Raw genomic sequence first — 22,337 nt, 5'->3', positions numbered from 1 at the left:
CCTGCTCTCTGTGAGGAACTTGTGCCAGTGTAAGAAAAGGAATTAAAAGTCAAGCTCTGTGCCCCTGTGCTCTGTGCCCCAATATGAGCACACACGGCTTGTTTGTGTATTAAACTGCACTGAAAAGTTCTTGTGGCTTAGGGGAGGTGGGAGCTTTTTCACTAGCTGGAGGAAACGATGTGTAGCTCCCTGTCAGCTGGGGGAGAACGCTGGTTTGTTATCTTTTGCCTGTTTTCATAAACAAATGCCGACAGCAATTGTTGTTTTTGCAGAGCCAGCAGAAATTCATAGGGGATTTCTTTTTGTTGTACTGCCACACTAAAAAGAGATGTTATTTTAACAACAGAATGTTTGATAGCTTTTAAAAATACAAGGCCTTGTTTTTAGGCATGCTGAGCCCCATAATTTCTGTTGAAGCCTGCAGATGCCCCAGAGCACACTAAGGAGTCCCTCAGACTCAAGATCCAAGTGCAGCATTAGGGAACATCTCTGATGTGAGCACAGTCACCAGGAAAAGCACAGAGGCTTTGTTTTCTCTATATGAACATAAATTGGGCTGAGTCTTTTGGAAGGTGCATGTTTTGAATGTGTTCATAAACTTGTGAAGTTACCATCTCAGCAGTCTCTCTTGGTAAAGGTGCAAGTTAGCTTGCACTAAAGGATTTCTCTAATGGAATTGCTCTGTGAGATGGAATGCAGAGGTAAGATTGCAGCATAACCACTGTGGGACGTTCAGGCATAGGGAAACAGCTGTCCTATGAAGAAACTAGCTGTGGCAAAAATAACCCCAGACTGAACACTGAGCTCAATTCCCAGGCTAGGCCCTTCTGACTTTATAAAGATTTCTGTAGTGTGCTCAAAATTGGGGTTTTTTTCCCATATTGCAGCTAAGGTTTTCAGAGGATTTGTTCTTCATGAGGTAATAGTTAATGGAGAAAGTCTTCTGTTAAAAAAGAAACCAAACCAACAAAAAACCACACCAACCATCTGAGCTACAGTAGAACAAACTTTGTGATGAATATGTAAGAGATTTGAGAAGCATCCCTAGTTCAGCAAGTAATATGAGGCACTCTGTTTTATTGCTTTAACTATGGCTGTGCTGTACTTTTTGAAATTAAAAAACATTTCTTCTTTTGCTTTAAATCTGTTCTTAATGTTTTAGTTTGTAAAATGATTCTTTGAGTTAGTAACATGGTATGAAACCATACTGTCTCTTTTTGTTCTTTTAGGCTTTACTTTTTTACTTGAGTTTAGCTCCATTTTTAAAAGTGTTCATGGTAACTGTTTTCTGCTTGCACTCCTTCACTTGCCTTATTTATTTCTCAAGTTTTTCTATTCTATATAATTCTTCTGGCAGAGACTAAGATGCAGAGACCCACTTTGGGACTGGTGCTGTGTGATCTGGAGTAATTGCAATGCATATTGCAGCCATCGACACAGGGTAGACCTGAGCTCATTAACTCAGCTTTGCTCTCATGCTGTGATATTTGTGTGTCTAGGTGACTTTAAGCTTTTACTTTTGAAATATCTCATTGTTGCCACTGCTTGTTCTGCTTCATGAGAGCTTTCGTCCACAGACAGTACATGTAACAACCAAACTTTTGTGTTGTGGGTCAGCTGGTGTTCAGACATTCAGCACTAAAGCAGACAAAATAGTGGCAGAAATAGTGAGAAACTGCTCCTTTGGTAGAGGGAGACAAACTGAAGAATGGAACGGGCGTTTCATTATCTCAAACACCAGAGAGTGCTGACACTGTGATGAGTTGGCGCATGCGCACAGTCTGACAATAACAGCTATCATGCCCAAATTTCCATGGCAGTTATTCATAATAATCCCTCTTTCTCAGTAAAAAAGCCAGGTTTTTCAGAATTTGTTTTCTGCCAAAAACTATCTGTCTTAAAATGTGGATTCAGCTGAACTCCCTGGCTGAGATCAATCTGTTTGTTTGTTTGTACTTTGACCAAAGGATTACATTGATGGTTTCCCAGGATCCAAAATTGTATTTAATCTGTTCACAGAGCTACATATATTATTTGAATGAGAAAGAGGGAAATGAAAGTGCCCATATCTACATGAGCTGGTAGCTGTTCACAGGAAGCAGCAATTACTGTCTAGCCTTCTTCCCCGGCAAAGCCCTCCCGACTGCTTCCTGTGCCATGGAGCTGCGCCGTGCATGGCCACACAAAATAGCAAATAAAGCACCAGAGAGCAAGAAAAACCCCTTTGGGGGGGGTAGATTAATAAGAATGACAATAATTCCCACATAAACAGGACTGAAGCTAATTTCAGTTGCAGTTGTCAAACCGAGCTGAGCTGGCAAGGGAAGGAATGTGTGTTTGTAATCAGTAGCTGTGCACTTCCAGTGGGGCAGGGACTTGGGCATGGCACACTTGGCCAGTCTCAGCTCTTCCAAATTTGCTCAGCCTGTACAGTATCCTGTATTTTCCATCTTTGCTTTGTTTGGTCCCAGCTCACAGATGTGTGAATCATCCAAGGGGAAAGTTTGAGAGATGCTGTGTGTCAGGTCAGTCCAGGTTCATTCACTGTTTATCCTTAGAAAGCCAGAAACACTGGTGTGTAAACAAGGGGGGAGGGGAAAGGAAGGTTTAATAAGACAATCAGGGTTAATCTTTTCTTTCAATATTGCATGTAATTTGGTTTTCTGATTATACACTAAACAACAGTTGTATTTTCTTTAATTCAGTTATACAAACACAGCAGCCAATTAATATTCCTGCACACTCTGTGTGGTGAAGAGTGTGCAGAGAAAACCTTTGTTATTTTTTTAGTGCTAAATCTGTCCATGTTAAACCATATTCCTCTACACAGCAACAGCAAAGTAAATGACAGCATCAATTCAATCCAGAATGCTTGATAAATTGAGAGGGGTTGTTTACTTAGTGTATGAAAAAGTCCCTTGGGGATGGGTTTTATTGCAATCTGCATAGTCATCCATATTCCTGTACTGTCTGTGCTCATGTTTGTGAGTTAAACATATACAGTAATTTAGCATTCAGATAATCCCACGGCTATAATCCAGACAGATTTAGCTCAAATTTCTCTGGGATTTCTATTATCTAGATTTAGCAATGTGGTGTTGACTGGATATTTTAAATTGCTGCAAATGCTTTTTTTTTTTTTTTTTTTACAATAAACAACATATTTTGATGTTTTCATAATTGAAGCTGTAGATTCTTTCTGGCATTAACCACATATAAAAATGTATCTTTGTGATGACAGTGATTGCACAGCTGGAGCATGCTTTTAATGGATTCCAGCTATTTGACTACATACCACATAAGATCATACAATGTTTATATGAAAACCAGGATAACATATGTGAAAATATTAATAACAATTATCTGAGGAATGTTCATCTCCGCACATCATCTCCTTGAAAATGAACTCAACTGCTTCAATTTTAATCATGTTTTATTACAATATATTCAACAATATAATAATACAGAGCCTGGCTCTCCTACAGCACCTTTCTTAAGTAGACCAGAGCATTTACTGTTTTCAGTTTCCTCAGATGGAACTTCTAGTCTTTCTCACTCAGCAGTTTTGAGGAAAAGAGGGAATCTAGGGGGAAGAAAAAGCATCATTATCCCATGAAATGAGGGGATATTAAGCCCAAGTGCACTGGGTACCTTTCACAGCAGACCACCCTTTGTCATATGTTGCTCTGATTAAGTGCAAATGTATTCAAGGGAGTAGAGCAGACACTGTAAAGAGGGTCCAAATGATCTTGTACCAAAAATGCCAGCCCTCCCACACGTGCTAGCATTGGTGGGGCTGCAGGAGTAAGAATGCTTGTGTGGGAGACTTTTAGGAGGGAAGTGTACTGTGGGAAAAATTGTAAAGCTGCTTCTTCTACTAGAGTAGCTGGAGTGAGAGGGTCTGAATCCAGGCAAGCAGGGAGCAGGGCAATGCATGCTCTGTGCTCTGCCTTGTAATTGTGTTGCAAATGCAGCAAGTACATTATTCACCCCCAGGCCAGATCTTCTGGGAAGAGGCCTGTGCACACTTGGCAATAATTTGATGCTAAGATTGTGTCATCCAGAAGTGTCCCAGAAATTCAAAATAAGCAAGCCACTTAGAAATATTTGGAAAACAAACTATTTGGAACTATTTATGGGATTTAGCAGCTGTGTGTCATATTTTAGTTCTCCAAACTGGAGGATTGAGACACCAGTTCAGTAAGTGATTTCAGGTATGCTGCCCCTTAAAGCATCCCCATCATGCTGTATTCCAAGTGCCTTCTCTGACTGTGCATTACTGCCAGCCTCAGTAACTGTACAAATCTTGAGAGGTATCTTCAATGTGAAAAAAGAAAGATGATGTTCATTAATTCAGTTGTGATAAAATTGTTCCACATATAAAATTTATTTGCTTAGTCCCCAAGCAGCAGGTTCACAAGAATGCTGAAAAAAAAAAAAAAACCAACCAAAAACCAACATGAAAAAGCATTATGAGAAAGACTTTTATAGCTATCAACCATAATTCTGGGTAAAAACCCTCTGAAAGAAATATGCTGTGTCTGTGTGGCAGCACTTTTGGTTTCAGGCTTGCTCTGAGTTACTCTTTGCAGCACTACAGCAGCTGGGTTTCAGCAGCAGCAGGGCTCACGTTCTTGCCATGAAAACGAGACTGAGCGTTCACTGTCCTTGCTTCAGTGCCCTGCTGAAGCAGTGGGCCTGCTCCTCTTGCACTAAAAGCTGCTCTGAGAAGTTCTATTTATGCCCAGGTAGCTATCAATATCTGTGTTTGATCCCTATTAAGTCAGAACTACGAAGCTGCAATGCCAGTGAGATGGAAAAGCCATCTGATAGCTCTTAAACTGCTCTTCTTCCAGACGGTGCCTCTGGCACCAGCTGTTGGAGCTGGGAGTTTTCAAGGCCCAATTCTTTTCTTTCTCAGAAGAATTTCTTCAGGCCCCTAAAGAGTGATGTCAAAACCCCAGAGGAGCAGAAGAGTTTAAAATGGACCTGACATAACTATGTATTTGCTGCATCTTATTTGAAAAGAGGTATAAATCAATTTCAAGTTTTACAGTCAGTGTCTGAGGAAGTTGTCAGTGCACCCACAGGCCTTCTCATTGTTGCAGAGAGCAGCTCAACTCAGCAGACTCACCAGTTGGGTTCTGGCCACCTGCTTTATTTTCTTTTACATGTTTTTTTCATCCTATTATAGCTTGACCTCTCATCCAGCAATTATTTTGAACCATGCTGAGGACACTTTTCCTCTCCCTCTTTGGATTTCCTCCAAATTTGAGATGCAAGCGCATCTAAAAAAACCATCTTCCAAAGTTATTACATCCAGAGCTTGGTGATATGTACTGGGCTTAGCTGAAGTATCAGACCAGCAAAGAAAGAGCAAGAAATGAAAGAGCACCATGTAAATATTGACAGATTGTTTTTATGAGTAAGCTATGATTATCCTTCATTAATTTGTCTATGCTTTCAGAAAGAGAGGAAATTGCTCAAAAGCAGAATAGTATTTTTTGCAGCAGACAACTGTGTGCTCAGATTGTTAAAAATTTCTATTCAAGAAATCCCTCAAAATGAAAGAAAAGTAAGAAAATAACCCACTCTTACAGAGAGACAGGTCTGCATGTTTAAAAGTAACAGCAGTGTGTTCTATATCTGTGTCTGTAATTTGAGATTAAATACACTGTGGATAAGGTTAAAAACATAATCTTTTCTAACCACCTACCAGGCATTTATGCAGTCTATTGTTTCCTTTCTGACAGTTAAATTACTGGTAATGAAGCTCTGTAACTGTGCCAGGACAGTGTTTGTCCTCTAGCATGGCTGTGCAACTGCTTCACCTGCTCTGAGCTGCACCAGCACAGTGAGGGCAGAATCTGGGCCTGTAACATTTCTGTAATCAAACTGTTCAGCAGCAGAGCTGATACCTTTCTACCCCCTCTCTTACCTTGGTGCTGGAGGAATAAAGGAACTCAAACGAGTCAATTGCTGCAATTCTGAAAACAGATTTTCTGTGCACAAACTTGCCATCTGCACAATCATCCTTTTCCTCTTCAAGCAGCAAACAGCCAGAAGGTACTGAGCCCCCTCTCTGTGCTGCAGAGGGAAGAATCCCAGACATGGCTTTGGTGGCTGAGACCTGCTGGCTTTTTTAACCCATTGAAGTATTTTCTAAAGATGCTCTTCTTTCCGTGTGCTTGGCTGGTGTTATGGTGACCATGAGTGAATATATCAAGTTACTGGTATGGGAGCAGCCCTGCCAGGAAGCAGAGGGCACGGTCAGTGCTGACTGTTTTTAGATGCCTGAACAGGCACAGCTCTAAGTTGGGTGTCTGCTAAGTTAATAAAAGGACTAAACATTATTTCTCCTACCTCCTGTGTGTGGACAGAACCCAGCCTGTGTCTGAGGCAAGCCTTACTCCTGGGCTAATTGGCCTTAAAACATTGTGTAAATAGCAATATTCTTAAACTACAGTTAGAATTTTTGAGTTTGAGTTATGCTAGAATTTGAGGAGAGGACTTTAGAAAAACTCAAAGGGGAGAAACTAAGAAAAGAAGCAAACAGAGAAATGCCCCAACATGAAAAAAATTATGAACAAAATATGATCAGTTAATTCTCAAAGTTAAAGCAAATGAGCAGAGAGAAGCTGCCCCTGCTTCCTTTCTTCTTAATGCTGAAAGAGATCTGTTCCTTTCTTCATGAAGGAAAGAAAATTATTTGAGTCAGGAAAATCAAGTTAGGAAGGTGATCTGCCAGTTTATTTATTTTACTTTTTGCATGGTGGTAGAAAAAATCCAGCTGCAAAGTGTACTGGTTTGTAAACTGAGCCACTCCACTAGAAATTGTTCAGATGAAAAATGCTGAAAAATTTTGAGCACCATCCCAAGTAGTGAAGTCCAGCATTTTATTAATTATAAGCCCCATGCCTTCCTCCTATTCCCAGATCATATAAGTCATAAAGTGGTAGCTTTTAGGTAAATTTCCATAATTTCACACATAATATTTATTTAAAAGGTATTTAAATACATGAGTCATCTCTTAGGTTCACTTAAAAACAGCAGAGGATATGAAGTGGTCTCTTGTATTAAAGTTTATACCTTTTTTCTTTTCTCTTTTGAATTGTTAGAGCAATGTTAGAAACCTGATAGTGTGGTAACAGCTGTTTCTTGGCTCTATGTGGTATTGATTTGTGAGAGTGGTGATACAGAACTGTTCGGCTAATTAAGACATTGATAAAGTATCTTGATAAAGGATGCCATTCTTCTCTTATCTGGACTGATTTGGTACTGGGTTTCTTGCTGAGCACAGTTAGGAGCAGGGGTGCTGAGAGCATCAGCAGCACTGCTGCCCCATGGAGTGCTGTGCTCACTGACCCAGGAGCTGCTCCCCAGCCCTTTCCTCCCACCCCATTCACAGCCTGGTGGCTGCCCAGAGCCCAGGTTCTCTCACCAGCTCTGCTTCATCCCCATCTCACTGGTACTTCTCTCAATAGCCCAATTTTGGCTCTGAGCTACATCTAGTGCTTAGATAGGATAAGATTTCAGCCAGATGGATGATGAACAACATTTTCTTTTCAACGTTCTTGGCTCCAACGCCACAGAAGGTTGCTTTAGCCCAACAGAATAAAGTCCTGTCCTTCAGACAGCTGAGCCAGTTGCCTTTAGCACCCAGTGTAGCTGTTTTTCATGTTTCACAGAAGGCATTCCACTCACAGCTTCAGTTTTGCACCTGGAATCTGAATGTGCTGCTGACATCAGGACACCACAGTGCCTTATAAAGGCAGATGAAGGCATTAAGAATCTGGACCTTTGTACAGTATCCTAAATAAACTATCTTTCATTTCTTATATTTCATCCTGATAAGAGAATATAATGTCTGTGCTCCACTGAGCTCTATGCTGGTGAATAAAACTTAGTGTGAAGCTTATAAATTCATGCAAACAGATAATATGACTTTTCACCACCTTGATTCAGATTATAAATCAATGAGATTTAGTCCATCATTCCTCATGAGTAATTCTGCAGTCACATACTCATGCTGAGGAAAACTTTTCTGTGAGACTTTTTTCAAGATAAGTCTTTGCCAGCTTTTGGAAGTATGATCATTGCAGAGCCACTAACATTTTCCTGCTCCATATCAAATGCATCACAAATTTTGCCCAGCATCTTTGTCAATCATTTAGAGTGTAGCAGACAAAAATAATCTTAGAATTATTATTGGAAGAATTAATGGTCTCTTACAAAGTGAAAGTAATTTCTATATATGAACAGCATTGGGAGGAACTGCCAGTTTGAAAACTCACAGCAAGCAGACCTGTGTGTGTAATATTCTTGTCTTGCAGGAAGTAGTGGGAGTAATATGTGAAAAAGAGTTCTTCACAAGTCAGAATCCTTAGGAGCCCTCTAGATGACTCTTCCTGCATTTTGTGATGTTCTGCTAAAAGAAAGTTCCTCCTTCCCCTTCTTGAGCCTTTTTATGTCACAAACTGTGCACACAAAGGCATGTGTGTAACAGCTCACACTGGTTGCTCAGCACAGGATGTAGAGTAGGATCAGGTACAAAACAAAGGTTCCACTCATGATGGTGGTTACAACTACAAATCTCAGTGCAAAATAATGATAACTATTAAAAGAAAGCTGTTCTTAAAAGTGTCTCTGTTGTTAAAAGCTGATTTGTCTTTCCACACTATAACGAGATGAATACCAGACAGGGCTTTGCATTGCCTTCACTCACAGCTTAACTGGAATCACAAACAGTTTTCATAATGAAGTATACAGCCTGCAAAAAATTTGTATTCCAAGTGTGTGCACAGGCCCTGTTGTTCCAGACAGTACTTCTTTCCCAAAGTGTGCACTGACAAGCTCTTCAGTGTGTTTATTACTGTACAACACTGTAAGCCAACTGATGTTTATTATTGGGTGTGCAATAGGTCAATGCAGTTTCACCACAACAAGGTACATCCTGGTACAGGCAGTGCATGAAGGGCACTATCCCTTCTGGATCAGCTTCATGGGGAGAAGAACCTGCATCTCAGTAGGGATGTGCTGAGCACCCACCTCAGCCTCAGGGCAGAGCAGTTAAAGTCCTGTCCTTGTAGTCTCCCAACACGACCATTCTTGATTTGTACCTGGCCTTTTTCCAGGCCTCTGTGGTGGAGGAAATCCTCCTCATGTCCTGCCTCACTCCATATAGCTGCACTAAGGCCAACTGCAATTCCTGGTATGTGTATTATGCAGACTAATTACATCTATGTAACATAATAAATACATGTGTATTGTACCTGTTATGTTCTTAGAGCAAAGATGCAGCCATAAAAATATGCACCAGACTGCTCTGTACAAAGAAGACAGATGGTATTTATTCCATATTAATTAATATTGCATGCAGAATTTCCTCCCTCTTTAAATATCTTGAACATCCGTTTTCAAAATTTAAATGTACACATACAGATTCTTTTTGTTTTGACAGCTGACTTGTATTTTTTCTCCATTCAACATAGGTGGCCTTGGTTTGTTCTTACAAGTGCTATCTTGTGTATCTTCAGTCTACCTGTCATTATTCTAGTTCTCCTTTCTACTTAAATCAAGTTAATCAACTGATTTAATTAATTTAAAGATGGAAAGAAAACAACAGTGCAAACCCTCCTGAAATTTGGAGAATTAATAAATTAGGTTTGACAGGTTTGTGTCTGCAGGTTTTGTCTTCATTTGCCGTGACCTTATTTAATAGTTTTCTTTTTCTCAGTCGCATGTTTCAGAATAACATTACACATAAGGATGAAATGCAGCCACTGCTAAATTTTATTGTTCAGTGTAACTTATTCACAAATGCTCCTGGAGACACGTGGTCTTTGTCTGCCCTTGTAGTTTTACACTGGAACATTTCTGCCTTACAACTAGAGCCACACATAGACATGGCTAAAACAAAAAAGCAATGGCACTATCATGGATATTCCAACCCCATTGCTTTAAGGGATACTTTAAAGGAAAGTAGGCCAAAAACTTGACCTATTTTAAAAGACATGGCAATCTGTTCTTTTAAAAAATCTTTCACACTTCATTGAGTCCTTCTCTGTCTCCTATACCATGAAAAATATTGTAGAGTAGCAAGATTCAGAATTCTTCTCTACTGTTACCCATACCCATACAAACAAATATTGCAAGCTGAAATCTGCAGTTTAACAAATCTATTTTTCTGCATCACTGATCTTGAAAAAGAAACCATCTTAAAAATTACCAAATGCATACATTGAACTAATTAGGTGTAACTAACTAGAATTGCTACATCACTGCACTTTCTCCAGTGTTAGTTGCAATGGATCCATTTGGCAACCAAGAAATCTTAAGATCCATGAAGGATTTTTGCTTCTAGGAACTTCAGTGTTTTGAATTCGAAAACCAGAAGCAGTGAGCCATATTTCTCAGTTATTTTGCTGTTTGAAATCTGGCTGTGAAACTCTGTTTACTTTGTGTTGGACGGCCGCCAGAGGAGGCCTGGTTTTAGCAGATGGTCGTGGAGCGGAGGCCAGACGCTTCCTGCTGCGTCCTGACGAGGCACTGATAGCAGCGCTCCCAGGCGAGGCACTGCTGCCTTCAGCAGCCACCCAGGCTGGAGAGCAGGCTCTGCTGACACAGAGCTTGGGAAGAGTCCATGAAGCAGCCCCTGGGGCAAAAGACTTTGTGGAAAAGAGGGTCCTGAAATGGTACTCAGAAGTGGTGGAGCTGTCACACAGAACGTGAGCAGGGGAAGAGCTGGAGTTTTGACCAAGAGGAACTGAAGTGTTAAGACCAGATGGGCATAAACCAATACTGAGGAGATGTGATTGCTTTGATCTTTGACAGGACACTCCTCTGCCTTGTCAAGAAGAGACTTGAAAGAAGAAGGTCCAAATGGAGGCTTTACTGTGGTGAGGGTTTACCTGTCCGCTCTACAGTCACCATGTGCAGGGAGCATTTTCCTTTCTCCCATTTCTAGGGGGGCAACTTCTCTCAGAACAAATATCCTTAATATGTCCTCAGGCTGGGTTTGATCTTTCAAGATGCTGCCTGCTCTCAAGATGGGGAATCAAAGGGCAATGCCATAATAGCAAGCACTTGAGTATCACTGGATTGCTGCCTTGGCAATTTGCGTACAGGAGAAAATGCAAACAAATTTCTCAGGAGGCTGTATGACTTGGAAATCTTCCAGAAATCCTTCAGGCATCAGTAAGATTAAGGACATCCATAGTTTATCTGGAGATTCGGATCTTGAACCAATGTAGCTAAAATTCCCAGTTCCCATGCCATATGGCTCTGTGTTTGGGGATTCGGTGCTCTCCCATTCCCTGCTATCAGATACCTAGAACCACTGCATTTTGTGTCAGGCTAATTTGGGTGATGATTTTGTGCAGGTGGCAAGGCCCCTGTGAACTGCAGCTGATCCCTTCCTTGCACTCCAGCCAATCTGCAGGTAGGCAGTGTTGGATTTTGAATGCTTGTGCCTTTCCAGTTTCCTTCTCAAAAGGAAAGAAATCCCAGGAAGACTCATGTGTTGATTGCTTTGTTACATGTCACTTGCCACATATGTTTCTCCCTCCTTGGCCATTATTCACTCAGAATCTCCCCAAAACTGAGTCTCAGTATAAGAGACAACTGACAAGATCAGGCATCTGCATAGGGATCTGACTAAAACAAATTTTCCCTGAGCTTCTACCTGCAGAGCATCCACAATCAACAATCCCAAAAATGGTTTAAAACCTCATTCAGCCCAGTACCAAACTTTGGTATTTCTTTCAGTGAGAGCCCTTCCTTCCTACTTATCAGTCTTGTACAGGACAGTCTGAATCACCACTTTCACGATCCACTGTCCTCTTCTATGTAGTTTTCTTAGGCTATAGGAGTTGCTGACTTTTTCTACCTTATTGACTTCTTCCAATTTGAAGTCAAGAATGCAGTATCTAGGAACACCACACTCCATTTTTAACAGCTCAGCAGCTGAGCCCATTTGACATTACACTGAGACAAAGATTTATTGCACTGTACAGAGAAGACAATCTACAGAAATGAAGTTTCAAAGTATCTGTATCATCAAAGGACATGGATAGACCTTGGGATTTTCATCTGGTTATCATCACTTATGGTATGCAAGTGATCTTTGTCTTACCCAAGATGCAGAATGCCACATCCTCCTCTGAGCAGCCCTGGTGAGCCATAGCCAGGCTGGGAGCCTGCGCCTTGCTGTCTTGCACCTCATGATTGTCCACATTCACACAGAGGAAGGGTTCACATCCTGTTCATTAGTGCCCAAAGGTGCCATGCAGAGGTCTGAAGCCTGTTTCCATCACTAGGCAGAGGGGTGGTTAATGCTCTTCCTTTGCTAGAGAAGGACTCATGATCATGGGACCTACCTCAGACTTCCCCAGCACGTTTTTAACATTTCCTGTTATTTGCCAAGTGGCCATACTGTGCACCACACAAAGCTTACTCCCACTCTGAACAGATGCTGCAAGACCCAGCAAAGCTTAGAAAATTTCTGGTCAAGCAGGCTTTCATTGTAATTAAAGTAGCTCCCTTTTCACTGCCTGATTTGAACACAGACCATTTTCTTCTGTCAGCTGGGATGATGTGAATCTGAAGCTGGGCTGACTAGCTTTTTTTTTCTTGCCTTTTTTTTTTAATTGTCTTTTTCTTTTTTTTCTTGTTTTTTCTTGTATTTTTCCTTTAATAATTGAAACCATAAAAGCTGAAATTTTCATTAAAATTTGTTAGGTGAATTACTAGTTATTGCACTCTGATTTTACAGATACTACACATGAATGGAGATAAGAAAATAAACAGAACCAGAGCAAAATGTCTTGGGCATAGCTCAGGATACACAGGCATCCCTGGGGAAGGAGAGTTGCAAAAAGGCATCAAAATGGAGTTCACTGAACTGGCGTTTAAAGCTTTTGGGAAGTGTCTTTTTTAGCAAACCTTTAAAGTCAATTATCCTCAGAGAATGTGCTTCATGTTTGTCTTGAGGATAAAGATAGTGAGATTTCATAATTTATCTGGCTAGTCCCTCTGAGCGTGCAGGTCTCTGGCCCTGTGCTAGACAAGAGGTGGCAGATCCCTCTCTATGGACAGGAGAGCGGGAAAAGTGCCTTCCCCTTGCTGCTGGCTGTGAGCTGGAGAAAGGGCAGCGAGGCATTCCTCCCTGGAAGTGAGAGACACTGTATTCCCTAACTGTCAGACACAATCCATTATGGAAAAAAAACAAAACAAAACAAAACCACACTGAACTACAGCAGAGAAAATCCTGGAAAATAGGTTGGACAGTACTTAAGCACAACTTTTCCCCACAGAGAGGGAATCTGAAGCTCCAGAAATGGAGGGAAAATAAACAGAGCTTTTGGAATTAACCTGGCAAAATGGAGTTGGCTCCTACCTGTGTCAGGACAGCACAGTGGAGATCATCCTCCAGCAGACAGCCAGCTCTTTCTCCAGAGATGATCTTCTCTTTTGAAGATCATTCTCAGATGAATATGTCTGTCCAGCACAGGAGACTGGCAGTGCTCTTGAGTTAGAAAAGACATGAATTTTAGCACCAGTACAGCAACATCAGTTTTCTAGACAAGTGAACTCTGCCTGCAGAAGGAGAGAGGAAGCCCTCACCCACTCACAGTTCAGCTCCTGTGCTCTCCCACAAGGGCAGATGTTTGGAAAACGGGGAAGAACAGGTCCTGCCAACACTAGTCTGGTTTCTGACATGCTTAAACTTTCACACATCTTTCTTTACAGTAAGGGGACTTCAAATTAACTCATATGTATTACTTTTGGTGTGTTTCTTATACAGTGCTGACCAGTCTGCATCAAATTATGGTTCTCAGAACCATTGGGTACAAGAACTCCAGCAGATGGTTGTAGTGGTCCTTGGTGGATAATCCCTGGAGATGTCCAGTCAGACCATCTCATAGCTGTTCATCTCCTAGCAGTTAAATAATTCCTTCAGCATCTTCAAGTTAATTATGTCAGCACGAGCTCTTTGGCGACCCAGTAATTCTGGATCTGTTTGTTCTTTGCTGCAGTTACACTTGGCCACATAAAGTGTGTATGAGCTGCCACCATCTTTGCCCATTTTGCACAGGTGCATGAGCCTGTAGGAAACACGAGGCAAATTCAGCTGGTTGTGTGGGAGGCAGCTGAAATGGCCCCCATTTATGAACCTGTGAGTGTGTAAAGGGCAGGACTTCCCTGCTCGGTGTGGAAACAGGCATGTGACAGACCTGTGCCAACGCCAGGACAGCACCAGGGGAATTACCCCTGACAGGAAAAGGCTTGTGGAGAGCAGGGAGTGAGCTTCTCTTCTGTACTTATACACAGCACAGTCCCATTGTGAAAAAATGTTAATTTTTAATTTACTGTTAGGCCTGAGAAGGAAATCTCTTCTTTACACAAAACAGGACCCTGGATCTCAGTTTGGGCTTTTGTAGAATCTTGTTTTGGGCCTGATGCTCAAACCCAGCAATAATAACAGGCTAGTACTTGGAAGGCTTCACACCAAAGGCACAGAAAAAAAAGGAAGTATTTTCTCTAGAACAATTGATTGATAGTGAGATATGGGAGCATAAACATAGCATTGGAAGCCCATGGACCATTTTGACCACCAAGATGCAACCTGGGAGTCTGGCTCACTTGTTTAATCTCTGTGCCAGTTTAATCCCATTCTGCCCTAAAACACCTGGTGTAATTTCAGGGTGGCACTGCTGGTTGCCTTTGGGTGCCAGCCTGGCATGGTATTGCAGATTTTGCATAAGAGAAGTGACTTTTTTTTTGGGGGGGGGGTCACATGATGCCCATACAGCTGTAAATAAACATGATTAAAAGGACATGTCTGGGACCTAAATGAATGAGGAACTAAATAATAAAGTTGTCTTTCAGCTGCTGGCTTAGACTGAAGGCAACACTGTCTAATACTGATGTGTATTTTTTAGAATTTATCATAATGGTCTGTGCTCCTGCAAACATGATGCACATCTTTTGTACCCTATTCTGAGGTGTAGGGCCATCATTTTCAATCTGGGACAGTATATTGGTGTTGGCCAGAATGATTTTGTGGCTTGGATCCCTGTGGGTTAAATTCTGATCAGGCAGATGTGGCTGAGTCCAACAAAAGATCTCAACAGAAGCAACCCTGGATGCATTGATACAGTTGCTATTAAGTGGAAATTGCCACAAAACTAAAAAATATCACCAAGGACATCACCCTTGTCTTCCTGTGCCAGTTTACCTGCATACTGATGTAGTTGTCTTACAAAAAGCGTAGCAGTTAGGATTTAAAATTGATTACTTTCCTGTTTACTTCTGATTTAAAATTTACTCTTTTTTCCTTATTTTTAAATGACCTTCAGAAATGTACAATTATCATTAAACACATTTTTAGTTAGAGGCAGAAACAAGAAAGCTTAGGTTTTTTGATTCTGATGAAAGGTTTTTTAAGGGGAAGATCACCATCATTGTCATAGCCATTAATGTTCTGATTTTGGAGCAGTGGAGACGTAAGCAAATATTTATTTTTGAAAGGCCTTTGCTTCAGTAGATGACAAAATGCTCATCTCCTAAATTTAGCAATGCTGTGTCTCCATGTGTATATTTATATTATTAGTCACCTTTAAGCCCACATTTTCTGTGATCAGCACAAGCTAGGGAGTCAGTGCATCCTTGTGTCAGAGAGGGTACCTGCATGCCCATGCCCCTGCCAAGTGGGCTGGGTGTGCCAGTTGTGAATTCCAGTGGGAACAGACCAGAGCTGGAGTGGCTGGGAAAAGAGGGGTAACAGGGGGGCAGCTTGAGCAGGCTTTGTTACCTTAACCCTCGAGGGAAGAGAAACAATAACCATGGAATATCCAGAGTTGGAAGGGACCCACATGGGTCACCGAGTCCAACTCCTAATAACGACTTTAATAATGGTCACCTTGTATCATCGTCCTTAAATTTAGGTATTTACCTGTCCACTATCCCAGGCTGTGCATTTCCTCTGGCTTTTTTCATTAAAAGCCATGACCCATAGGAGCAGAAATATGGCTTGTGCCTGAAGCTCAGAGAAAGCAGTTGTGGTAGCTGCTCAATTTAAATTTTGGGAAAATGTTTTCGCAGAAAGGTTGTGGGTAAAGGCCGCTGGGACTAATGGCAGCCCGGCCCCGTTTATGTCTGGGGGACACGCACAGGAAGCCTGAGGGCGAGCAGTGGCCCGGCCTAGCGCCGCCCGTGCCGGTGTCTGGCTTCCTGAGCGCCATGTGAGCACGGCGGCACTTGTTATTTTGTTACGAGCCGCGGCGGAGGGCGGGCCGGGCGCGGGGGCTGCGGGGCGCACCCGGCCGCGGTGCCGCAGCTGATGTAATGCTGCTGCCGCCGCAGCGCCTTCACGTGTCTGCGGCGCGCCCGGCCAGCGGGGCAGCAGCGTGTGCCGCACGGTGTGTGCGCCGTGACACACGGGGACACACACGCACGCACTCACACACGTGTTACTGGCGCCGCCGGGCCGCTCCGGGCGCACCCCGCCCCCGCCCCACCGCGCCGGGGGTCCCGCGGCTGACGGAGGGGCCGCCCCCCCGCTCGGGCAGCGCTCGCCGCCCCCGGCCCCAGTCGCGGCCCCGGCCCCCTCCCCGGCGGCGGCGGCGGCGGCGCGGGGCGGCCCGTGTGTCGGGCACGCTGAGCCTGCGCACTCGGCGGCCGGGCGGGCACGGCGGCCGCGGGGCGAGGAGCGGCGCGGGGCGGGCCGGGCCGGGCCAGGTGCTGCTGCGGGGCGGGGGAGCGCGGAGCGACCCTGCGCGGGGGCGGCGGGGGCCGGGCGCCATGCGCCGAGCCGCGGGCCGGGCTCGCCATCCTGCGGCGTAGCGGCGGGACGGGTTCCGCCCGTGATGTCCCCCGGGCAGCGGGGGAAGGCGACTCACTCGAGCGCTGCGGCAGAGGCCTAGTGCGGCCAGCGCCGCTCGCGTCCCATGGCCGAGGAGCAGCAGCCGGAGGGGGGGCAGCCGCCGCGGCGGCTCGCCGGCACCCCCGCGCCCGGCGGGGCCCTGCCGGCCCTGGTGCCGGGGCTGCAGGGCGGCGAGGCCAGCGCGCTGCAGCACAAGATCCGCAGCTCCATCTGGTAAGGGCCGGGCCCCGGGCCGGGGCAGCGGGGGAAGGGCTGGGGGGCTGCGCGGGCGCGGGGGGGGGCGCGGCCCCTTTGTGCGGGCAGCGCGGAGCACACGCGTGTTGGCGGGCGGGGGTCGCGGGCGGGTCGTGCCCGCGGCCGGTGCCGGTGCCGCACGGGCAGGACCAGCCCCGTGTGCGGGCGGGCGGCGGCGCTGCCCGGCTGCGGTGGGCGGTGGGCTCGGGTCACCTGCCGCAGGCGCTGCTGCAGCCCCGCGCATCTTGCGCGGCCCGCGGCGCTCCGGCCGTGCTCGTAGCGCGCACATGAGCGCCCAGCACGGCGCTGGTGCAGCGGGGGATGCGGAGCTGGGCACGAAGGGTGCGATTGTCCAGCCTCCCGTAAACCTCTGCTCTTCTGAGGTCCCACTCAGGCAGCTCAGATGTAGTTGTGGCTGGAGCTTAAGATGATTTCCAAGTTTCTGCATAGGAATTCAGGTTATTTTTTGTTGATTTTTTCCCCTAAAAATTCAATTTCTAAGTAAACCAGCATTTTATTTGAGGATTTTATTTTAATGTCTATTGGGGGAACGAGGTGAACCTAGTTTAGGTTGGTGCAAATAGAACACTTTGTTGTTCTTATTTTTTGTTTTTGTATTTTTTTTGGTATCTGCAAGAGGCTGTCACCTGCAGCATTTGTATTTTATGTACGTTTTTAAAAGCTGCTTTTGGCTGAGGACACTGGTAAAGAGTACTGAAAGTTGGGAGTTGTAAATACAGGTTACTCATGTAATGTTTTCCCTTATATACACGCACACACCATGTGTATTTTATACATACACTCATCCCAATAAACACATACTGATCAAGCTTGCATATTACGTCATATTACAGTTAGATTGTGTGGTTTGAATGGATGTCTCTAGAAAATAAAGAGCATCTAAATATAATTTTGCCTTCAGATTTTTTTATTGTATGGTATACTGAAATAGCTTTTATTATTAGGATGGTGGTTATTTTTTTTTAATTTATTTAAGCAGTAAATAATAGTTCATTCCTCTTCATCCACACATGCTACCTTTTGTTTTGGTCTTCTGCAATGTGACCTAGAGAAGGAATATGATCTGCAGAATTTTCTGTCTTTTTGGATCATAAAATCTTCACACCCTCCTAATTTTTTATGGTATTTAGTGATGGTCTTTTCATGTTTGCTTCCCTTTGCATGAACGTGCTGTTTGGAAATGAGCCTCGGAGAGCATGTTTACATTGCATTCAGATTAAGAGGTATCATGTCCAAGTTGAAGACAAAATGGCTACTAAGTAAAACCTCTGCTTTTATTGTGGCTTTTCATTTTCAAGGAAAAACAGCATGTATGTTTTTTTCTGAAATGAAAGCTTCTTGTTTGATTCAGGTGAACTTGGTGAATAGCACAGCCCGTGTTTGGTACAAAGGAATGAAGCGTTTTGCCCGGGGTCAGTGGCTTGCCTGGTGCCAAGTGCCTGTGGCCGGCAGAGGTTTCCCAGCACCTTGCAGCCCTGTCCCCTGGTACTTCCCAGGCGCTCCTCACCTTCACAGTGTTCCTCCTGGCTACCTGCTTCTGCACGGGCTTCAACTTCCCTGCTGCTCTCAGGCAGCATATATTCCCTGCAGGTTGTGCTGTTGAAATGCAGTATTTGAAGATAAGGTTATTTTTCATAAGAAAACCTTTTCTTTTGATGTTTTTAAATCTTACATTTCTCTGTTGTGATCAAGCAGTCTTCCTTTGAGATTGGAGTTTAATGTGGATTTGCATCTTCCTGGACCTGTGGTGGTTGTTTGGGTGCAGCAGGGATGAGGAGCACTGCCAGGGGTGTTGTGCACCCCAATAAACAGTGGAAAGTCTCCTTCTGAACTGGCAGCAAACTGGGGCTTGCTCTCTGTTCAGTGGGTGCTGGTGAGGGATAAACAGCAGCAGAGGTTGTGGAAGGCCGGGGTGGAAATGGCAGTGCACTGCTGTTAGCAGAATGAGGTGTAATGTGCACAGGAGAGCTTCTTCCTCTTTTCTCCTTCCCTCCTCTTCCTCCCCTCTCCCTTGCCGTGCAGTTGCATGTGCTGGCAGGTTGGTGCATTCAGTTCCCCCTTTGCTTCCCAGCAGGTTTAGCACATCCAGCTCAGTGCTCTTCTCTGTTGTGTTCCCCCCACCTCCTTTTTTCCTACACGTGTTTGTACATAGTGGATGGAGGCTTTTAGTTGGTTGTGTTTGTTACAGGTTTTGTTTGGTTGGTTGGGTTTTTAAAAGGTTTCCGTCTTCAGATTGTATTGTCAGTGAAAATAGTATAGCAAAATATAGCGGCTGCGTAAATACTGGACTTGAGGATCACAAACAAGTCTGTGCTTGTCCCTCCACTTCACAGACAAATATAGAGACTGATGCAGGCCACGAGTGGGACAATGAACTATTAATTATCTCAACTTGCACTTATTTTATTCTGTTTATTAAATTAAAATGTAGTTTGACAAAAACATATTAAATAATTGTGTACATGTGGAGTCCCTTAAATTGAAACAATAGTTTAAGCCCTGCTGGTTACATTTGCAGGCATGGTCAGTATAGATACTGAAGACTTAAAAATATGCTTTTTTAGGTGTCCAGTCTGTTGGTGTTTGGGCTTTTTTTGTTGGGGTGTTTTTTGGCATATAAGGTGACCACTAGTTTGAGCTGAGGAGGGGAAGATAAAAGAGTGACTTAGCTGTGCTTAAAAACAAATCAGGAAGTATTCATTTGCATTACAACATCGTAGACAGGTATTAAGTGCTGTGTGGTTACAGTGATTGGAGCTCATCACTGTCTATGTGTATTTGTGTCCTGGCTGCCCCACATGCAGCAGAGTGGTGTCTGGTTTTGTTCCCTGCTGAGTGTGTGAGGTGCTGAGGCGGTTGGATGTGTTCTTACGGTGTGGGTGAAGCGGGCAGAAATAACACTGGATGTCTTTTCCCATTGACGGATTAGAAGTCTAGACAGAGAGAACTCGTCTTTGGGAGCCCAGCCTGGCTGATTAGTGTCAGCATGGGCGGGTTTGTAAATTGCCCTGGTCTTCGCTGGACACTGGGCCTTAATCTGCCTGTTTTTATTTCTCTTTAGATTGGTTAAAGCTTTCATATTTATTAATAGCTTTTTGTCCAGACGTTGGAGCCCGAGGCGGGAAAACCTCCCTAGTCAGCTGTCTGAGCATATAGACTAATGGGATTTCACTTATTTCTTTGGGTGAGGGTACTGTATTACCAAATGTGTGTTGTTTGTATATGATGTTTCTGTACCCAAACATATGGTGGTGAAGACAGAGTCTACTCAGTATCACGTTGACTTGCCAAGGAATATCTTACTGAAGACAGCCAGTGAAGTAGGGATGTAAAAGCAGCGTGGCATGAGGATTGAGATGCAGAGATGGCCAAGGGAGGATGGTGTCAGCTGAGGGTCTATCATTGCTGGCATAAAAGAAAAAGACTAACAGTTTTAGGCAATTTAATCCCTTTGCTCACTGTAACAATCCAAAATCCGGTAGCTGTGAACACTGAAGGAGCAGACAGGTTTGTTTTCTTGTTCACTGTTGCAAATAACTGGTGATGGTTCTGCAATGAGCACTTGTTTACCCTTGTAAATAGTAATCTGGTGCTTGCATCTGTGCATGGGTTGGCCCCGGCTTCTTTCACCTTGCCTGCATCTCAGCTTTTTTTGTCCTAAAGGCATCTGTTAGGATTTGAATATAGCAATTCTGCTTGAGAGAATAATTTCTCTCCTTCTCTGCCCCAGTGTCTCATGTGTAAAGCAAGCTGAGGACCAGGCAGTGTGGAGTGGCAAACACAAGGCACTGCATTTGCAGCCATTTCAGCCTGGACGTGGCTGTGGGTTTCAGACCCATAATTTTTGTTCTCCAATAGCTCTTCTAGCTACAAGTTGTATTGGAAAACCACATGAGTGAGTCTGGGCAGTGCTGAAATTGTGTCCTAATGCCCAGTTGTCTCATGCTGAAGAAGGAGTAGGAGGTGAATTGTGCCCTTGTTACTTTCGGACTCTTGTTATTGTGTTAGAAAACCAGATTAACACCAATGGGTTCTAATATTTGGAAGGCTCCTTTCTTTTTTATGACTTAAAACATTCCTGCTCCCTCCTGCAGTTGTATCCATCACTCCTCATTAGGCATTGTCAGCAAGCGTGGCTCGTCACTTAGCTGTTGGCAGAGCAAATGCTCTGCAACTTGGGAAATGCCATTGAGGTTTTTCATAATAGGAATTGCTACTTATTTGTATAGTTAAGTCAACAGAAAAATTGATTGACTTGATATTTTAAATAAAAATTAATAATGATTGACTTGATATTTTTAATAAAAAGCCTGGCAATGAAGAGGGAAACTTGGGGGGTATGTGTTTCAGGCTTTTAGCAAATGCAGATGGATATACCTTTTTGGTAGTTTTCTTTTGCAGTTGAAATGTCTGTATGTATTTTTTTAAAACAAGTATTTCTTGAGTCAGGTTGGATTAATGTGTAAGCCAATCCATCTGCATTTTCTCTCGTTCTTGTAGCTTGGGAGAGGGAGACAGGAAGTAAGAGAAAAAAACCCTACCATAACCTATTTTGTTAAATAGCCTGTCAAAACTGGGGGAACTCCAAATTTCCTCTGATTACAGAGTACTTGTGGTTATTCTGTGCCCCCAGCCCAAAATGCAGTGGCCATCATTCCCTCCTTCATCCTAATTAATTCATTGTTGGAGGTGGGAAACACAGGTTATCATTCTTCAGTTACAGATTACTGACTTCTGTGAGGAAAATCAAATAATTGCCATTGACAGATGTACAGGCTGCACTTACTTCACTTAATCTATGCAACATCAGAAGTGTGTTTACCTGCTTTGAAAAAGTACCTTGAGCCCCTTAGCTGAGAGATGATGGGAGTGTAAAACTGCAAAGATTTCTTGTCACTGACTCAGTTTTCCGTGGCTTCTTGGTTCTAGTGATTCCAGGTGTTGGTAAGGTTTGCCTGTCCTGAATGTGTTTCCTGACATGGTGTATAAACAGTCAAATACATAGGAAAAAATTGAACTGTGGACCGTATTTTAGAGTAGTTCCTGGTGATTTCAGGGAAGGTTATCCCTCCTTGGGCAAAGCATTTAGCAGCTTGTCATTCTCCTTCACACTCTGCTTCCCCAAATGGATAGGAACAGAAAGTGGAATTTGTTTCATTTCACTCCACCTGGTTCTGTATAAGTTCCCATGTAGTTA

The 22,337-nt window shown here is 43.7% G+C and overlaps 1 protein-coding gene across 5 annotated transcripts in view; it reads left to right on the top strand.

The window, feature by feature from the left end:
- RFX7 (regulatory factor X7) overlaps positions 1 to 22,337 on the top strand; it is a 93,655-nt gene that overhangs the window by 28,405 nt on the left and 42,913 nt on the right. Inside the window, exon 1 of one of the 5 annotated variants that reach the window (XM_074549389.1) lies at positions 16,791 to 17,098. The exons of the other annotated variants lie outside the window; for them this stretch is intronic. Within the exon in view, the coding sequence (XP_074405490.1) occupies positions 16,950 to 17,098 (149 nt within the window). The 5' untranslated portion in view covers positions 16,791 to 16,949. Of the gene's footprint in view, positions 1 to 16,790; positions 17,099 to 22,337 lie in introns of those variants that run through there. 5 annotated transcript variants of the gene reach the window in all.

The sequence above is a fragment of the Zonotrichia albicollis genome, chromosome 11, assembly GCF_047830755.1.
Source record: "Zonotrichia albicollis isolate bZonAlb1 chromosome 11, bZonAlb1.hap1, whole genome shotgun sequence".
Classification (NCBI taxonomy): domain Eukaryota; kingdom Metazoa; phylum Chordata; class Aves; order Passeriformes; family Passerellidae; genus Zonotrichia; species Zonotrichia albicollis.
This window is presented reverse-complemented; position numbering and strand designations above follow the sequence as displayed.